Genomic DNA, 19,567 nt, shown 5'->3' with positions numbered 1-19,567 from the left:
CGTGGAATATGGGGAGAGGAGCCTTCTGGGCAGAAGGCCTGGGGAGCAGCAAGGCGGCGAGAGTTGGGGCCCCAGCAGGAGTCTCTGTCAGAAGGGAGACGGGCATGTATCATGGCCTGTGCGGTCTCAGAACTCCGTCCTGACAGCAGCGAAGGTGTCTGGGGCCTAGAGCCTCAGCGATGCTCGGAATACAACGGCAGCAACGGCACCTCTGCGCAGCCTGCCAGGTTCAGCCCTTCATCAGTTACTTGAAGACATGGTTCGTCAACTTTACACAGCTCTACCAGGCACTGGCCACCAGAATCAAGCTTCAAGTCCCTCCCAAACGGACTGGCCAAAACCAGTGCTGTAAGACTTCACAGGTATGAACTGTTTGGGAAAAGGCTCTTCAAAAAACCCTTTCTCGAGTGCAGCTAGAAATCAGTCCAATTTTTAAATAAGAGTTCATGGCTAAAGGGACAACATGCCGTGAGAGTCAAGAATGGGAGCAGATTACTCAGAGCACAGAGATCATGAAGGTGGCCCTGCGGCGAGAGGGCAGTGGCCACGCGGGGTAAGGAAGAGGCTCCATGCGGGCTGGAGACTGTGGGAGCACCCGTGCAGGCCCCGCGGGGATCGTGGGCAGGGCACTCAGCGGGGAAACAATGAGGGCGAAGCGACCAGGCAATTGGCCTGGAGGGCAGCTTTAAAGGAAGCAGCGACTTCCATGTGAAGAACGGGAAGTGGAAGCAAGTGTGTTCTGTGTGGCTTCGGAGCCCAGATGGGAACCAGGGGCTGGGGAGTCACGGAGCAGGACCTGGCTCACTCTGGAGAAAGTTCTTTTGAAAACTCAGAACTGTCCTAACATGGGACAGGCTGTTCCCCACAGTCACCTGAAGCCTTAATACATCCCCGGCCACTGCACCAAGCATGGTGAGTGCACTGTCATTACACATCACACGTTTAATACATGCAATATACGATCACGCTTCCATCTCCACCATGTGGGACAGACACAGCACTATTTTTAACACCGAAACTCCACCTCAGGTGTTACAGCAGGTCTGTTTCAGCGGCAAATCATAGTTCAGTTCCCCCTCCAGGGCTTCCCTCAAGTCCCTCCCCACCTCTGCCCACACCCCCTCCACCGCACCCCGGACAGGGTGCTCCCAAGGACATGGGAGGAAGAGCCCCTGCAGCAGGTGGGCCTCTCCACTGTGGCAGGGGGAGAGGGAGGCACCGCCATCCTGCTCGTGCTGGCGATGAGAGAAATCAAAACACCAGCTGCTCAGCGCAGCTCCACGGAGGGGCTGCACCAGGCAGAAAGGCGCTGGCAGACTGCGGGCTCCACAGCGCCCCCACGTGGAGAGGCTGAGGTCAGAGCAGCACAGGGCTGCGAGCGCCAGATGGACTTCCACAGGGTGGGAGGTGACTTTATACTGAAAACATGTGCTTCGCTTTCTTTCTAATCTTATCAATTCTGAAAGCTTGAATCTTATTTTTTTAAATGCCAGTAAATCCTGCATCACAGGTAAGAAACGTAGACAGCTCGTTCCAGGGCCTGGCTCCTCAGGTGAGAGCTGGGATTTGTACCCAGTCAACTGGGCTCTTGATTTGGGAAGAGGACCCTACAGGACCTCTCAACCCCTTCCCTGCGGCACGCCCTCCTCAGACCCTCCCATGCAGAGGACAGCGCCCGGCTTGGCTGCCAGTGTGTGAGGGGTCTGGGGCCCTGTCAGGTGGACCGGGTGCTCTTCTTGACCTGGGCCCCTTGGCTAAGGCGACTAAATGATTCCATTTTTATCATCAACGGACCTTCCTCGATATTTTTCAATAATAGGTTAATTACCCCTAGAAGTAAAGGAATTTTGTCTAAGGTTACAGTTGCCCCATGCTTTGGGAGGTATTGGCAGTTTCCGAGTATCAGAAATGGCAAATCATGAGCCCAGTGATTAATGCTAATTTTGACTTCTGTAATCCCTGTCACACCCAATATTATACCAGTCCCCTGGGTGGGGGGAGCAAAGGGGGATGGGGCTTTTGTCTTTAGGATGAGCAAGAAGAATCGGGGCTGAGGATCTGGGGACGCTGTACCCCCTCGGCCCGCCGGCGAGAATAAAGTGTTCCTTTACAATTCGGCTGTGCGGCTCACCTCGCCGACACATTACAACATTCTGAGCACCATGTCCGTCGAGGGAGATGGACACCACCAAGCGCTCTGTTCTCCGTTCCCTAGAGTCCAGGGTTCTGGAGGATCTGCTCAGCGCTCTGACCTCCGGGGCCACAGCGCATGATCCCGCCTCACGCACTCCGAACGTCTGCCCAACGACATGAGCAAGCCGGGCACTGCTCCTGTCCATGCAAGTATCATAAATAAGGATGCAACTTGGAGACAAATATCCATCTCTTACAATATTGCTAGTTACGCAGATTAAAAAGAAAACCTTCCGATAAAGAGACAGCGGACACACACCGGAGCACCCACCCCCCGCCCCCGCCGCCGCCCCCGCCCCCAGGTTTCTGCCCGCGCGGTGACAGGAACACGTTCTCCCATCAGCCTGAAGTGCACTCTGCGCACACACTTTATCTCCTTTTCTCCAGAGAAGCAAACCTTTGCCAGAAATGACTAACCTTCTGAGTCAGAGCCTCAGACACCAGCCGGGAGATGCCGGTGCCCGACTGGGAACTTGTCACACTTCCACACACAGGAATAGAGGCACCGGGTGGGGCCAGTCCCCAGAGGCCAGAGCTGCCCAGGGGAAGGGCCTGGTACTTTCCGCAGTCCCCACCCTAGCGGACCTGGCCTTGGAGTTCAAAACGGAGGAAAATGGGTCTCACAACGCAGGCCACTGTTTTCTCCAACATAAAAATGAAGCCTTATGACTAAACTTTCTAAATGGACACAGATGGAAATAACTCAGTTTACTGAAAAACGTTTGAAATCTCACTGACTGTACAAACACTGTCTTCCTAGTGTTCCTCCACACGGCTCCTGGGCGCCCACAGCTCGGGGGACAGGAGCCTGCCCCGCCCCAGTCTCCACCAAGGAACCGAAACAATGTCCCCGCCTCACATCGCACGTGTCTTCAGGTTCCCAAAGCACTTGCACCTGTGTAACTTACTGTAATTCCACCAGAGGAAGAGCCAACGTTACTGTAACTGTTTTTACGATTACTGTAACTTTTTACGATTAAAAGAACTAAGTGTCGGTGAAGTTTTATGATTTATGTCACAAAACCAGCTGAGCCCAAACCAGGCTCTTGTTTAATTTGGCAGGGGACTCATTATTTAAAATTAAATATTAATAAGAACTCTGGGGGAGGGAGGGAAAGGAAGGGAGCGAGAGACAGAGAAACAAGAAAGGGGAGGAAAGCGAGGGCAGAGGGGGGAGGGGACAGTCCTCCAACAGTGCCACCTCCCTCAGGAATGGGACTGAGTCTGAAATCCCCAGATTGGCCTATGCTGCTTCCTAAGAGACACACAGATGCGTGTCCAGGGACAAGAGTGAATCCACACCACAAACAATCTGAGGAACTCAAGTAATCTTTGGAGGTCTACTCTTTTACTTTGCTTTTTTAAGGAAAAAAATGGTTTTTGATTAATGAACATTAAAGAAAGTAAACACTGTTCAAAATTTATGATATCACTGCGCAGGAAAAAAAAGAATGATTTTGGCCAAAGGAGTGCCTTTAAATTCACTTTTTTACAATGTAACTCAACATAAGAAGGCCTAAAGGCAGACTTCAACATACCCTCCATTTCTATAGGGGCACGGGAAGGATGAGAGGACACAAGACAGTCCTCCCCTGACACCGGACAGAGTGACGGCGACTGACCGCAGCCAGAGCACCCACCGGGACTGGGGCATCTAGAACCACAGCACCGAAGGTGGCAGGAAAGCCTACGCGTAGACTGCAGAGAAGGGAAGGAGGAAGGGGGGGTGTCAGGCTGAGCCCCTCAACAGCCACACGGGCAGGGTGGAGAGTGATCACAGACGCTCGGCGGAGATGTCATTTTTAACACAAGTGGTAGCGCCGAGTCCCCTACAGGTTTCGGTGGAACTGGGGATCCTCTGGCAATAGTGACAGGCACTGTCATTTGAGCTTCTTACCCGGGGAGCTTTACACTCAGGAGATGGCTGCGGCGGAAATCCCATGGCCGGCTCCTCCCCCGGGGACCTGTTGCAGGCAGAACCCGCGCAGAGCCCCGTGCGTCTGCGGGGTGGGCCTTACCTTCGAATCTGCTGGGAGAGTCGCAGCCTTTCTGCGGGGTCGCCACGCGGAGGAATATCTGCTGCCTCCACGAGTGTCTCCGGGTCTTCACAGGGGTCCCACCTGTGTCGCCGAGGTGGTTGGCTTTGGACTCAAAGTCCCTAAAATGACAAGATACTGATTTATATGTGACTGGTGAGGAGCTATAAACCAGTATTTTAGCTTAACTTTTTGTTTTATAAACAAAGCACTATATTGTAAATTCTCTCTGTATGAAAAAATATGAGTAGATAATTACAGAAGTTAAATTAAGCACAACGTGGGCCAGCAACCCTAAAGCACTTTTTTATCAATATAATCAGTGACATCTAATCATGAACGTTCTTCCTAGTCACAGGATGACGGGGGAAGCCCTTATAATTTACACCTGAGGCATGAATACAGCAGTGGGCAAAAGCAGGCTTACAGCTGCTCGTACGAAAAATAATACAATAATGAATAAATAATAGTACAAGAATAAACTTGGGTTTCCGGTACCCACAACTGTAACCCCACCTGTGCCCACCCTGAACACATGCTCACACTGAGCAGTGACCTGCACCCTCAGGTCAGACACCAGCCCAAGCTCGCTCTCCAAGAACACTGCCGTCACGTAGAGCACTGGTCAACACCTTCAGTCTCCCGAAAACAACAGCATATTAATAAACTGACAGTACGTTTTTAAAAATGGCATTCAGTAAGAAAAAAGTCCCAGGAAGAAGATACAATAGATTTAACTAAAATGGTTTTTTTTTAGGTGGCGAAAGAACAGCTGAAAATCCCTGTATATCTAACAGTTCAACACTTCTACCCAGGCTTGATGTATCTAAATTAAACCCTACCTTTTTGTGTTCATAAAGTCAGAGGTGTTATTTTCATCTACAGGAGCCAGAAATTTTAGAAAATTTGGCACAGAGGAAGAGGAATGAAGTTTTTTCCGCAGGGCATTACGGTAGGAGATGCTGAGAGTTTGGTTGAAAAGAGAGTTTAGGATAAAGAAATACAAACATACAAAGTATAAAACACTAGCTTCAAAATAAAAGAAACATTTTAGTTCTAATGCTAAGAAAAAGTAAACCAGGTAAGAAATTAAAAATAGTTTACAAGTGAGATTTAACTTTAATTTTTCAGTTAATAAAGGTCCATTTAAAATACACTGAACCAATGACTTCATTTAAAAACATTAGTCCATTTAGTTATGCAGATGAATACATTCTCAAGATCTGCCATGCAATATTGTGCCCAGAGTTCAAAATACTGCGTGGTGCACTTTAAATATTTGTTAAAAGCGTAGATCTCTTGATAAGCACTCTTACCAGAATAAAAGAAAATCAAAACAAAACAAAACAAACAAAAAAATCAGTCCATCTTCCAAAATGACTCTTCCTTTCAAACGGGAAAACAATTTTCCTAGGTTAATGAGGTTGTGTCTGATGTGGCACAAACCGCAGTGTCTGTGTGTGTGTGTACACTGGAAAAGGGGAATGCGAAAACAGGTATATAAAAATGGCTTGCCATCAAGGCCTTTTGAGAAAATTAATTTTGAATTCAACTTAATTTTGAGAAAATTAATCAACAGTAAAATTAAGTCAGTTCGAATGATAGACTGAAAATAATAAAACCAAAAGCCGACACACACGCGCACACACACACGCGCGGGGCCCAGGTTTCCTCCATGCAGCATGTCCTCTCTGTGACCCTCCCAGGAAGACAGACGACACCGAACGGGCCATGCGAGCGTGCTCACCTCTTTGGCACGGCATTCCCACTTTGTTCTCCACTCGAGTTATGTTTTAGGTACTTAAAAAAATTTGGTGAGGAGGCGGAGGGGTTAACACGAGGTGGAGCAGGAGCTGAAGGACCTGAGCAACTTTGAGACTCGCCAACGGGTGGATGACTCCCACTAAACAGCAAGTAGAGAGAAAGCACGGGGGTTTAGAGCAGAGAGGGGACCTGGAGGACGCGAGAGGCAGCGGGCAAGACGTTGGTGTCTCACTAGGCACAGGATCGGCACTTCGCGTCTGCGCCCCAGTTCTCACGGGCAGAGGTGGCGTTTCGTAAAGAAAGGCTGTCGTGAAAGGTCACTCCTGATCACTTCCCACATATCTCCGCACCCATTAGTACCGTTTCCTCTATTCCCCTTTTAGGAAATGACAGGAAAAACATTTTTTTAATTGAAACAAAAGCAAAAAAAAGCAAAACGAAATCCAGTTTAAAATATCTCTCTCTTGAAAATGAACAATAACAGCTATGTCTCATTTCCTGGACGTAAATGAGAAGAGTTCATATGGGGGGCAGAAAGCAAAATGGGTAGGAGAGAGAGGGGGACATTTCCCTGTCCCCGTCCCTCTCAGCACCTAGGTCCAGCAGGATCCGTTAGGAAGCTGCAGTCTTCGGGGAGAAGGGAAACACTGGCAGGGAGACTGATTCCCACCCCCTCTGCCTTGTGTGAACCACCAGGCTTAGGGAGAGAACGAGGAATCTCTAGACAGGAATGTGTGCGTTGTCCCTGAAAGTGCCAAAAACCGAGGGTGGGAACACGGGGGAGACGCAGAGTAGAAGTACCTAGTGTGTACACAGGGCTTCAAGAAACATGACAAGAACCTCATAAGGCCTCAGACTGCGCTCGTCTCTAAAATAAAGTGTCTTATTATTAAATACTAGCTTTTGAAGCAGGTCCTGCTTGGGGACCACGGTGATCCAGCTGAATTCCAAAGAACCACAGCTCTTTCAACGGCTGACTGAAAGCAAGGCCAAGAGGCTCTGCCCTGTCGCTGGAGGACTATTGACGCTGTCACTTCTTCACTGGGAACATTCCCCCCACACATGTGCACTGTCCATGATCCGTGCAGGACCTGCACCAACACACGTCCTGTGGCTTCTGTTGTGGCTGCTCAGGGAGGCAGACTGTATCTAGGTGTGACCCTACTTCGTGTTTATGAGGTGAGGGATTGTAAAAGGTTTTTTAAAGTTATTGTTCGAGATAATTCTGTCCACTTATGATCTCTGACACTCAGGGTCAAATGCATTGCCAAGGGACCCCAGAAGGAACAGAGAGACCTGCTGTTACTATATTACTTACCTGTCTCTGTAACCAGGAAATTCTAGTTAGAGCCCAATTATTAAAAATTAGTAAATCCTGTTAGAAGACTCTAGAATTCTCACATCCAAGGAGATTTTAGAAAACCTCTATTCCAATTTTGTCAGAGAGTTAAGCATGTTTGCCCAGGTCACAGCCTGTGCAGGACGGAGCTAGGTCGGGGCCCCAGGCCACTGTGGCCGGCACAGGCGGCCACGCGGCCTCCCACCCTCTGCCGGGTGCGAACCACCACGCCTCGGCCCCACGGAGGAAGTGTTGCAGGTTTTCCCGTGAGCACACTCCCCTGCTGCGCCCCCCACTTCTCCTCACAGCCAGAAGCTAAGATGCAGAGTCGGGACCGCCTCGCACCCTGTCGAGCAGGGGGCATGACACTTGCACTGGATACTTCAGTAAGCAACAAGAACCTGACACCTGCCTTCCCAAGGCGGGAGGGGGAGGGGCGTGTCACTGCTCCAAGCCCGTCTCTCTGAGCCGAGTCAAACTGGACCCGGAGTTCTCTCTGAGCCAATACACATACCTGGGATGCACACTCCTGGTCAGTAACAGGTACGCCCCCGCTATTCTATACAACACATGTATATTTTAAACAAATCTTACTTTCGTTCACGAGGCGTCTCTGTGCTCACTGAGTGGTACCTCATAAGTTTCCTTTGGGAGACCCCCGGAGACCCCAGGGCGGGCTCCGCAGGCTGCTGGCCTTCCACGGGGAAGTGACTGAGGGTGTTCGCACGCCTCCTGAAGCCCTGCTGCGGGGACAGCAGGGCGGGCTCTTCTGAGGCGCGGCTCTCCGAGTCGCTGGACAGGTCGTCTGAGGAGCTGAGGCACCCAACGCCACTCTCAGACACGGGCACGGCCTGCTTGTCACACACAGGGGGCTCCTGGTGGCAGACAGACAGCGCATCAGACGTGTCACAGAAAGTTTGTGGGGTTCACACATCTCTGATCCCAGTAGCAGGAAAACATTTCAATATAAAGGCACATCTGATTATAATGCCATCTGGAGGCCACCAAAGTACATAAGGAAATAAAGGCCCTTTAAATGCCTGCTTGTCAGAGACAAAATGCTAGTTTGGGGGACAAATGGGAAACTGCCCAAAGCAAGCGTGAGGGACGTGAGCCATGACACAGACCTGTCCCAAGCCAACCCAAGCAGTTCCCTCCCTCTAGAAAACACAACTGCACCATTGCTTAGAAAAAGTGTCATGAGGGTTGGATAACTTGTCTACCCTGTTTAAACAAATCAAGTTCCTTCTCTCTGCCAAGTGTGTCCATACATGTTCCAGCCACATTCTTAAGGCTCTCTCTGAATCTGATCGATCGTGTAATCTTGAGGGTTAAAAAGTATATCCTCGATTATTCTTAAAATATGGAAAAACTCTCCCTAGGCACTTATTTCGGCAATTCCGGGCCAATCCCTTAACTTCTTTCTGCAACTTCCTCATCTGTATAGTAAACATTAATCTCACTGGGTTTCAGAAGCAGGAGAATATCACTGAAAGTACTTTGTTCACTGTAAAATGTAATACAAATATACGTTATTGTTTTGTTAGGTACTCAAGGAACTTACTGAGTGGGTACTCAAACATTTGTTGAGAATCATGACAATATTTTAATACTGTAGATGTTTAAGATACATACTTTTTCAAAGACATGAACTACCACCACTCAAACCAATGCGTATTAGCCCTGCACACCCAGGACTTGGTTGGTTGCCAATATATTTTTCTCAAATAAAAAAATATAAGAGGAGGTGTAGCAGCTTGTCCCTACTGAAATTGCCAGAAGGGACAAACAAATCAACAGGAAAAGAGTAAAAAAGAATTAATGCATCTAATGGTGATCTGGAGAATCTAAATTCTTTCTGTTCTTTTGCTATATAGTTGAGTGCCTTTTAGATGACAGGGACTAAGGATTTTAATTTTGAGAAATTAAATTTATGTTTATTGAGGGGAGAGATTATATACACTTAATTGTGTAGGAATTAGATAGGAAAAGCTTAATTCCCAACATACTATGAAATGATATTTTAAACAAAACTAAATTTTTTTATTCTTCTAGACTCCACAGTTCCCAAGATCTTTTTCTTTTTTTTTATCCTCGTCCAAGGACATTTTTCAATATTTTGTTCAGATAGAGTGGGAGGGAGATAGAGAGAGAAAAACATCGACGTGAAAGGGTGAAAGGGACACATTGCGTGGTTGCCACCCACACGACTCAACCAGGGCCGGGGGAAAAACTGCAACTGAGGTACATGCCCTTAGCAGGTACCGAACCCGGGTCTCTCCAGACCGCAGGCCGACACTCTAACCGCTGAGCCAAACCAGCCAGGGCTCTACAATCCTTTGCATGCAAGGATTTAAAAATTTGCCTAATGCTTCACAGCAAACTATCTCTACCATGAAGACCTGCTCACCTCAATTCTCCCAAGTCCTGTGAAAGGGCTAACTAATCCTTAGCTTAAATTTACACCCTAAATGGGCCCCTCAGATGTTCAGCTTCTTTGCAACTCCTAGATGACACATTTACTGGAAGAGATCCAACTGCATGAAATGCATCACACTTCACAACCATTTTCAACCTCAGGATGAAAACAAGACATAAAGAAGTGCACAGGAAGATACTCACACACACAATACACACAGGTGGCTTCTGAAAAGCTGCATTTCTCTTAGAATTACCCTAGAAGTTCAAGCTGTGTGTACATTCTTCGATGTGTGTTTTGGAGAATAAAAACACAAGCGAGACTTATTGGAAAAGCCACTTGAGTGGCATGGATTTCTTCACAGCACCTTTATTCGCGGTGGTCTACCTGAAACACCATCTTCCCTGCCCACGTGCACAGGTCCACCTCCTACACGTTCTTCGAGACTCCAGTCAGAAGCATCATTGGCCCCCTCCCCAAGCTTTCTCTGGTTCCAATGACCAAAAACAACTCCCCTTCCCTCGCTCCTGTCACCAGTAAGTTACCACTATCACTTATTCAAACTGCCAGGGCTCCTCCCCGACTGCTTGAAGCTGTTCTCACCTGTGAACCTGTCACCTGTCTCCTACCACACAAGTTCCTGCACAAGCTCTGTCCAGTCATCTGTACACAGCAGAGAAACTATGTTTCCAAACTTGAAGTGAATCACCAGGCAGAATCAGTACGTAGTGAATGGAGGCCGATGATGCCACATTCCACTAGATTTTAACTTAGAAAATCATATTCAGCCCTGGCCGGATTGGCTCAGCAGTTAGAGTGTCGGCCTGTGGTCCAGAGACCTGGGTTCGGTTCCCGCTAAGGGCATGTAGCTCGGTTGCAGTTTGTCCCCGGCCCTGGTTGGGTCATGTGGGTGGCAACCACTCAATGTGTCCCTTTCCTGTTGATGTTTCTCTCTCTCTCTCTCTGTTCCTCTCTCTCCCTCCCACTCTATCTGAACAAAAAACAAAAAAATGTCCTCGGGTGAGGATAAAAAAAATCATATTCAGAAGTCTCACTCCCCACAGTGGGTTCCCAGACCACAGCATCGACATCACCTCGAAGCCTGTCGGAAGCTCAGGGTTTCGGGCCTCCTGGCAGGCCTGCGGGGTCGGAGTGTGCATTTTAATCAGGCCCCATTAAACGCGCTCAGACTTGGAGAAGCACCCGTCTAAGGTAACCCTTCTCCAACTGCAGACGGAAACACGCTGGTAGGCAGTGATACCGACTTAGTGCTCCGTCACGGACATTTTCTAAATAGCAGAGAGCGTACCAGTATATATCGCACGCTGGGTTACAATACACAGTGTTTTGTGAAATTTTAATTCTGTGAGTGTGTATGTATGTGTTTGTGAACCATTTCGCAATATTAAATGCATTCCTTACTGTTGGTTATGATCTAAAAACTTTGAAAGCCACAAGCCCAGTAGTGACCTTGGGAAAACTTGGAGTCGCTGTGGCAAGGAGCTGGCCACAAAAACCTGAAGCCCTCTGTAGCAGGACAGCTGACCTCCTCGGCACAAAATCCGAAATCCACATTTTAGTTGTTGAAAAGTTGAACTAACCAAATTTAAATGTGCTTAAATGTCTAGAAATCAATAAATTAAAATAAAGACACAGGTTTGTGAGCAAAAAGAACCACCACCTTGGTCATTGTCACAACGCTGTGCCTGGTGGCAGGTGCGAGGGCTGGACTAGCTGCTTATTTAAATAGAACGGTCATGTTTAATCATAATCACAGGGCCAGCTGGAGGCTAAAGTTAAGTTCAAGGAATTTAAGTTGCATACTTCTCAGGATTCACAAATCCACCTCTGAGGGTTGCCCAATTTCAGTTATTTTTAACAATGGAAAAGCTACTTGGGAAAGAACCCATTAGTGATTTTGTGATAAATCAGATCTTAGTGGTCTGAATCTGTGATCTCGTTTCTTTGTATACAGAATGGCCATCTCCTTGGTCATGTAAAACTTTTGTGTTATGGTGCAACTGTATGGCCAGCCCTCCACGGTATCATGAAGTCTGGAAGCACCAAAGTTTTCATGAGGGAGATATGAGGCCTCTTTGTCCCTTTGATAGGCCCTGTAGGTAGGAGGTGAGCAAGAACTATTTGCTGTTTGTTTTTTTTGTTTTTAATTTTTTTAATTGACTTTTTAGAAAGAGAGGAAAGGAAAGAGAGAGAAACATCAATGTGAGAAACACTGATTGGCTGCCTTTTGCATGGCCCCTACTGGGGATCGAGTCTGCAACCCAGGCATGTGCCCTGCCCAGAAACTGAACCAGGACCTCTCAGTCCATGGGACAATGCTCAATTCACTGAGCCACACTGGCTGGGCTATTGGCTGGCTTCTTAAGGGATTCATATAGAGAAAAATGTGCTTACCTTGTTGATGTTACTTAATGTGCTAGACACAGAGCTGTCCAGATCCAGGCTGGCAGAATGTTCTGGAAGGCCTCTGGCTTTATTACCCTGCATAAAGAGAAAACAGTCGAGGTATGATCCCTGAGGCTTCCGCAAAGGCATCAGCTAGAAACATCTTGGTTTATTTAAACAAACTCAGGAAAAATGCATCTCTTGAGAAATGGTGCTGAGCACATGTGTCCCTTAAGACAACTAACATTTCTGTCTTTTTGTTTTTTTAATAACACACCAACCTAAATACTCCAGAAAACCTTGTGGATTAGTCAACTAGCAAGTGTAATAGGCCGGAAGAAGCGAGAACCGTCACCATAACCTGCCAGCTGTATGACACAAAACATTTCTGTCCACATGGGTCTCTCAGACAGCCACCCCTCACCCCCAGCCCCCGCTTTGTAAATGGACTGTTTTTAATTATCTCTAAGGATGCTGCAAAATTCTCAGAAACATCTTCAAACAAAATGCACTTTAACTAAAAAAACACAACATGCTTTTTAAATGGAGTGTGTCAGGAAACCAACAAAGAACTATAAAATGTTGTAAGCTCCAGCAAGGTTATCAAACTTGGATTTCTGAAAAGTGCCATCAAGGGTTTTCACACTCGTTCTTTAACTTCTTACAGAACTCCCAGATCGGTGCCTGTGTATGCTTTCCATTCCTACCGAGTTGCAGCCCACAAACTTTTCTGTAAAGGGCTAGAAAACAAATCTCTTGAGCTTTTGGGGGGGGGGGGGTAGAGCATGTGGTGTCCATGGCAACTACTCAACTCTGCACAAAAGCAGCCTCGGACAACCGGCGAATGAATGGATGTGGCTGTGCTTCAGTAAACCTTCATTTACAAAAACAGGAGGTGGGTGGTGTTTGGCCTGATGGCTGTAGTTTTCTGACCCTGCTACAGAGAGTTCCAGGCACAAAACAAGAGCAGCTGAGAGTAACTGGATATTTACGTTGTACCTAGTGGCACAAGGAATGGAACCCACACTGGGTACATCTAATCTGTGCCCTTATAGGAACTAGCCAACGAATCACATTCTGGAGAGAGACAAAACCTTCCACGGGATTATATATAACATAATACAAAAAATGAGTTTAATCCGGGCCAAGTTAAGAACTGAATTTAATGTGTAGATAACATTGTTGCAAGATTGAGAAGACGTTAAAAGAGATTTCACCTTCTATGCTTTATGATGAGCACTGATAGAATAACAGCAATGAGTCGAATCTTATACTCATTTAAAAGGTGATTTAACTTAAATTAGGAAAAAGTATGCTACTTACCCGGGACAAAATACTTTCCAGAGACTCTGTTAAAGATCTCTTCGCTTTGTTTTTCAGCATATCAAGCTTAAATCGAGTGGCAGTAGATGGTAATTCACTTCCAAGAGTCTCTGCTGCAATCTGGGTTGTCTAAAAAATGAAATAAAACGTTGTGTCACTTACAACTTCCTTTCTTTTCTTTTTTTCCATGTGGGTTCTTGATTATTCCCTGTAAGGAAAGCTCCAAATATCAGCTCCTGGGCTGGCACAGAACAGACACTGCAGCTCCGGTGGGTGCAGCTGGAGGGAGGGGTTCAGAGCCCCTGCGTGGATGCGGAGGAGTAAGGAGCGAGGGAGAGAGGAGAGCTAGTGGGGTGGGAGAGAAGACGACGGGAAAGAGGAGGGGGAAAGAGAGTGAAGAAAACAGAGAGAGAGGAAGACAGGAGCAGAGTGACAGGGAAAGGGTCCCGGAGGAACACAGGTACTCTGTGATCTCACCGAACCTTCGGGAGCTATTTTTTCCTTTTTAAAGGGATAAAAAATCTCTTGGATGCATCTTTTTGACCCCAGACCATTATTCTATCATCTCACCTGCTCCTCAGTGACAGGGCTGCAAGTCAAGGAAATAGTTTTGCCTCAAATGAAATAAAGAAATGGTGTTTGGCCCTGGCCGGTTTGGCTCAGCGATTGGAGCGTCGGCCTGCAGACCAGAGAGTCCCGGGTTCGGTTCCCGCTGGGGGCACGTACAAAAAAAAAAAAAAGAAAGAAAGAAATGTGCTTGCACGCCAATCAGCAGAAGCAGTTAAGAGCCTGTGCTCTGCAGTCGCATCGGCGATCCGTCATTCACTAACTGGTCTTGTGCACGTTACTTACTTTCTCTGGGCTGCGGTTTCCTCTTCTGTGAACTGAGCCCAACCTCAAGATCTAATCGTAAAGCTGTGATGTGAGATTAAAACAAGTAAAGGCAGGAAAGCACCAGCTGAAGAATCCCTTCCCTTTGCCTCTGCTAATCTCTTCACTGCTTTCTCCAGGGCGCTGTCTTGTCCCGCCCGCTGTTTCCGTCACTCCTCCGCCACCAGGCTTCTCTGCCTTCACTGACCACAATACGAAACTGACAACATCACCGAGTTTGTTTGCCAACCACTAAATGAAGTTTAATGTTACTTATTAACAAAGAGGCATATTTTTTAAAAAAACACAACCTACAAAATGCGTAAATCGCTCCCTACTTCTAGGTATTCTTACCTGATACACAACTCTGACGCCCCTTTGGCCAAGTTAACACTGGAGGGTGTTGAGAACAGTCAGGGGCATGGGCTCTGAAGTCAATGCCCAGGGGACACGCTTCTTTGTTTTCCGCAGCTACGTGGCCTTGGGCAGGTTATTATTACCTGACACCCTTGGCAGTTCCTCTACCTGCAGACTCAGGGTGCCCAACAAACTTTCCTCACAGAGCAGTTATGAGATTAAATATGTTACTATACAGTAAAGCATTTAAAACACACCTTACTCTCAATAAGTATCATTACTAGCTATTCTGTTTCCTACTTTTAATAGAAAAACATAACAGACATAGTTGAACTGCTCTCCTTTCTCTCTCTGCAGAAATAACTCCTCTTCTGAATTTGGTATTTATCATATCAACCCACATTTTTATACTCTGACATATGTATGTATCCATAACACATGTATGTTAGTTTACGTACAGTTGAAACTTTATTTTTTTAGCCTCACCCAAGGACATTTCTGCATTCATCTTCAGATAGAGCGAGAGGAAGAGAGAGAGAAACATTGATGTGAGAGAGACACATCGACTGGCCGCCACCCACACGACCCCAACCGGAGCTGGGGACAAACTACAACCGAGGTACGTGCCCTTAGTGGAAACCGAACCCAGGTCTCTGGACCATGGGCTAACGCTCTAACCACTGAACCAAACCAGCCAGGGCAAAACATTAAATGAATGCATCATTCTGTAAACCCTTCTGTAGTTAGCATTTTTCTTTCAATATTGTTTTTGAGATTTATCCATGTTGACAAAGGTGCTGATCCACGCACGTCAATCAGAATGTATAATCATAAAAGTGTGTTCATATTGCTGTTGTCAAACACTGATTCATTCCCTTTTTTGCTTTTACAAAGCAGACTGCAGTATCCTCTCCCGTACGTAGCTCCTTATCACACACGTGAACGTTTTTACAAGGTAGTTAGGAATGCCCTTGCTGGGTCACTGGGTCTACGCACCTTCAGCTCTACCAGATGCTGTCAAATTTCTCTCCCCTAAATGGTACCAATTCATATTCCCAGGATCAGCATATGAGAGTTCGCCTGGACCTGGTACTGTCAGATTTTTAAATTTCTACCAATTTCATGGGTACAGGTGATCTCTTAATTTGTCTTCCCCTGATTCCTGTTGCAATTAAACTTTTAAACTTTATTCAGTTGTGTGCTGGTCAAAGACCTTACCTCTCCTTTGACAGAATGAAATCCTGATTCACCAATGAATGTTGTACATTTCTCAAGGCATAGAAGAGAAACAGTTCTGGTAAGGGCTACATTTGGCTTTGTCTGGGCATCCAGAGATCTCCTTGCACGAGAATTAGCACATGCATTTAGAAGATGACTTAGCTCAGCACTTCAAGACCAGGGGCTACCACCTATCACGGTGCTTCCACTGAGTACACGAGCATACTCTGGACAAGTCGCACTTGCTTGCTGAGGAGTGAATGCATGAGCAACGACCACCAGGCAGCCCCATGAGAAACGTACGCCTTAGTTCCCGACGCACTCAACAAATTCTAAGTGCCTGGTGAGCATCACGCACAACGGCAGGTGCCTTACTAGCTGCAACTGGTCCTGTGCAATCATTTACCAAGAACAAGAGCCTGTCCTGACCCACAGCAGCCCTCCGAGCAAAGGGAACTAGCCACACGGGGCCCTGGCGGGCATGTCTTTGACCCAATACCCGTTCACCCACAAAGTTAAGAAGCTGTGGCCTTGGGTAGGTTATTATCAGACTCGTAAAAAATGTTTTCACGAAACATAAGTATTTAGAATGGGTTGTTTGGATACGTGAAGAAAATATTGGCTAAGAGTCTAGTAGTATGTAGAAGATCCTACATAGACAGAAGACAATCTGCACTTGCATTTTTCTCTCTTTATACCCAGCCGTAAGAATTTCCATGCACGCAATGCTTCCTCTCCTCGCCCATCTAATGAGATGTTTTCTATGTCTATCATCACAATTCAAATATAATTGGAAAATAATTCGCATTTAGAAAATAATGCATGGTTAGAACGTAATTTGCATTTAGAAAATAACCTATGCCTTGTTTATTTTAAAATAAACACCCAGCAGTTTCTCCTTCGACGATGATGCCGGGGACCACATCTGGGGATCCGGGCCTCTTCTTTACAGGCGAGACGAGAGCCTCCCGGGTGACAGAATGTTCGGAAACTTCGAGAGAAAGTACGGCCCAGGCACCAGCTCCGTGCAGTGAGACTTGGTCTCTTTTCAGTTATCAGACGTTTTCACACGGGAAAAAACATTAAACATGTTTCTCCACTGGACTCATCTATGCCCAAATCATAAACATACGACTCTATTCCAGAAAAATGAGTTGGCACTTAGGTCAAAACTTTCCATCCACTCTAAGTGCTTTATTACCCTCTAGCAGCTACAAACCATTTCAAAATGATCAATTTCCTGTTGGAACAAGTTAGGGGGAAAATCAGAACAAGGAAAAACTATCAGTGGCAAAAAATAGGGGAGGGGGAAGCAATGGAAATAGGAACGTAGGTTGAGAGGGAACTAGAGAATTAACTGAAAACTTCGACGGGCGGCCCATCCAGACGTGGACGGAGCAGCACAGAACTCCCCCTCCGGCTGAGAGGGGCAGGCCGGGAAGGGAGCAACGCCAACCACAAAGACCAGAGGTCCCAAACGCAGGCAAGGTACCCGCGTTGCCACCACTGCTGAGGGAGCCTGTCGTTGGCCGGTGAGACTAACACACTGCCGGACACTGTCCGTGAGCGCTGAGAGTTCAGGGAAGGCACGGGATTACCGAAGCGGACGGGGAGGTAGAATCTCAGTGGGGAGGGTCGCTACGTGTGCCTACCAGTGAAACTGCATCATGGCGAGGTTACCCGAAAAGCAGAGGCTGTTTATGGGGCCAGGGCACACGACAGGTCATTAAAGCACCTTTAGAACTTTTGGAAAGTTCAATATTTTTTAACCATCCTTCACTGATTTTTCTCTAGAGTTACTGCCCTACAGGTAATTTAAACAAATATAAAATGCATGTTTTGAAGTTATACTGGTTATTATGAACTGACTGACACAGAGTCCAAAAGTCACAGAAGAATGGCCCGTGGCACTGTGCGGACTGAATCCCAAACGAGAAGCTCCTCAGAGACACAGACCTGCAGGCAGCCCAGCTCCTGCCACACACTCCTCACACGGCAGAGCCGACCAGGCCCGTGGCCGGCAGCAGGAGGCAGGCAGACTGGGCGCCTCCTTCGTGTGAACTGGGCATGGAAGCCCCGTGTCTGGATAGCACGTAACCGGGTTCTCCAACCTCCTGACCCTTCAGCAGGGCTGGCTCACAACCACAGTCTTTATGTCACAAAGAACCTGCAGGCACTTTATGCAGTTCAGAAGGTGGCTACAGAACGTCATTCCCACTTTACCAGGGAGAATGGGGGAGGGGACAGAGACGGGCAGTGTTTACTCGGAACCTTCACTCTGGATGCCCAGCACAGGCCTCCTGTGAGACCGACTTCTCCACCCGTGACAACGCAGAACTTCGCACCTTCTCCAGCACAGTCTGAATATCCCCAAATCTTCCTTAGATGTGTAACAAATGAAAATAAAATACGAGGATGAAAACAGGTTTCAGAGCTTCATAGAGTCCTCAAGACTCTCTTTTACACATTGTCCTGTAAAAATATAAGAAGAGAAAAACATGCCTTACCTGCTTTATCTCCCCAATGTGGATGTGGACCTTTTGCTTCTCTTCATACAAACATCTCAGGAAAGAAATAACCAATTCATTCTCTCGCTGCTCATTTCTTGGTCTCAATTTCTTTATTTAAAAAAAAGAAGAAGAAGAAGAAGAAGATGTTCCATTTATTTTTCATTGTCAACAAAACTGCTAAACCACATCCCTTTGGAAATGCGAACAGGGGCCATCCATCCATTATCTAGTGTTTTTACCCGATCACCTCACTAGGAGGCACCACTGATCCCAAAAGTGGAGATAACTTTTCAAAGGAAACACACAGCAGAGCTCGCCAGTGGGCCAGATTTAGCTTTGACCTCTGACGTTCTTATACCTAAAATAAATACTTCACATCAGATAGAGGCATAGTCGAAATATTTAATAAATAAACAGTCTTGAAAACAGAAAAGAACAAAATCTGTGTAAACACCCAGAGGTCAAGAGCCATGGTGGCTACATGTTGATAAGCTCCATGGTGGGGGGGGGGTGGGGGGGGAGGGAGGAACTGGGCTCAGGGTCATGTCTCCACACGTCAAAAGTGCTCGTCACGCAGCTCCTTCTGGGAGCCCCGCCACGTCACTTGCACACAAATTTCATGGCACAGACTCAATTCGTTTTCTTTCTATTTAAAATTTCTGTCCACGTCTTGTATATTCACGGGAGCAGAAATGAGGACGTGGAGGTCCCAGGTGCTGCCTAGACGTGTGGCCGAAGGCGTCACTCGATCTTAGCTTCCTCGCGTGTCCAAGCGAAGCTGGTACACAACACAAGCTCCGAGGTCTCCTCCAACTCCCCTATCCTTTGGATTTAAAATGATCAGTCAGAGTTCATTTTCAGAAGACCGTCTAATTTAATGGTTTCTTTTCTAAGAATATGAAGAGAACAAAATTTAATTACTCTGGAGATACACAAAACTTCTAGTCTAGAACATTGGAAATATGTCCTTTTTAGACGGACAAGTATCCACTGCCCTGCTCCTGGACCTCGCTCGCTACCCCAAACTTCTAGCCTGCCCTTTCAAACAAAGTTGGGTTAACTACACAAGCATCTGCGTCTGGGACCATGACGCTGTTGGCAACCTCCTCCCCCAGCTATCACCGGAACAACG

General features: G+C 47.0%; 1 protein-coding gene across 3 annotated transcripts in view; it reads right to left on the bottom strand.

Annotated features, from left to right (window-relative positions):
- TBC1D1 (TBC1 domain family member 1) overlaps window positions 1-19,567 on the bottom strand; it is a 224,504-nt gene that overhangs the window by 80,547 nt on the left and 124,390 nt on the right. For 2 of the 3 annotated variants that reach the window (XM_036263982.1, XM_036263989.1), the window contains 5 exons: window positions 18,433-18,543; window positions 13,481-13,609; window positions 12,167-12,253; window positions 7,927-8,207; window positions 4,212-4,351 (listed from right to left, as the gene is read on the bottom strand). In XM_036263982.1, coding sequence (XP_036119875.1) covers window positions 4,212-4,351; window positions 7,927-8,207; window positions 12,167-12,253; window positions 13,481-13,609; window positions 18,433-18,543 — 748 coding nt within the window. Of the gene's footprint in view, window positions 1-4,211; window positions 4,352-5,071; window positions 5,192-5,976; window positions 6,133-7,926; window positions 8,208-12,166; window positions 12,254-13,480; window positions 13,610-18,432; window positions 18,544-19,567 lie in introns of all 3 variants that reach the window. The other variant, XM_036263997.1, reaches the window with a different exon arrangement.

Source organism: Molossus molossus, unplaced genomic scaffold, assembly GCF_014108415.1.
Source record: "Molossus molossus isolate mMolMol1 unplaced genomic scaffold, mMolMol1.p scaffold_m16_p_1, whole genome shotgun sequence".
Lineage (NCBI taxonomy): Eukaryota > Metazoa > Chordata > Mammalia > Chiroptera > Molossidae > Molossus > Molossus molossus.
Note: the sequence above shows the minus strand (reverse complement) of the source record. Positions and strands in the feature narration are given on the sequence as shown.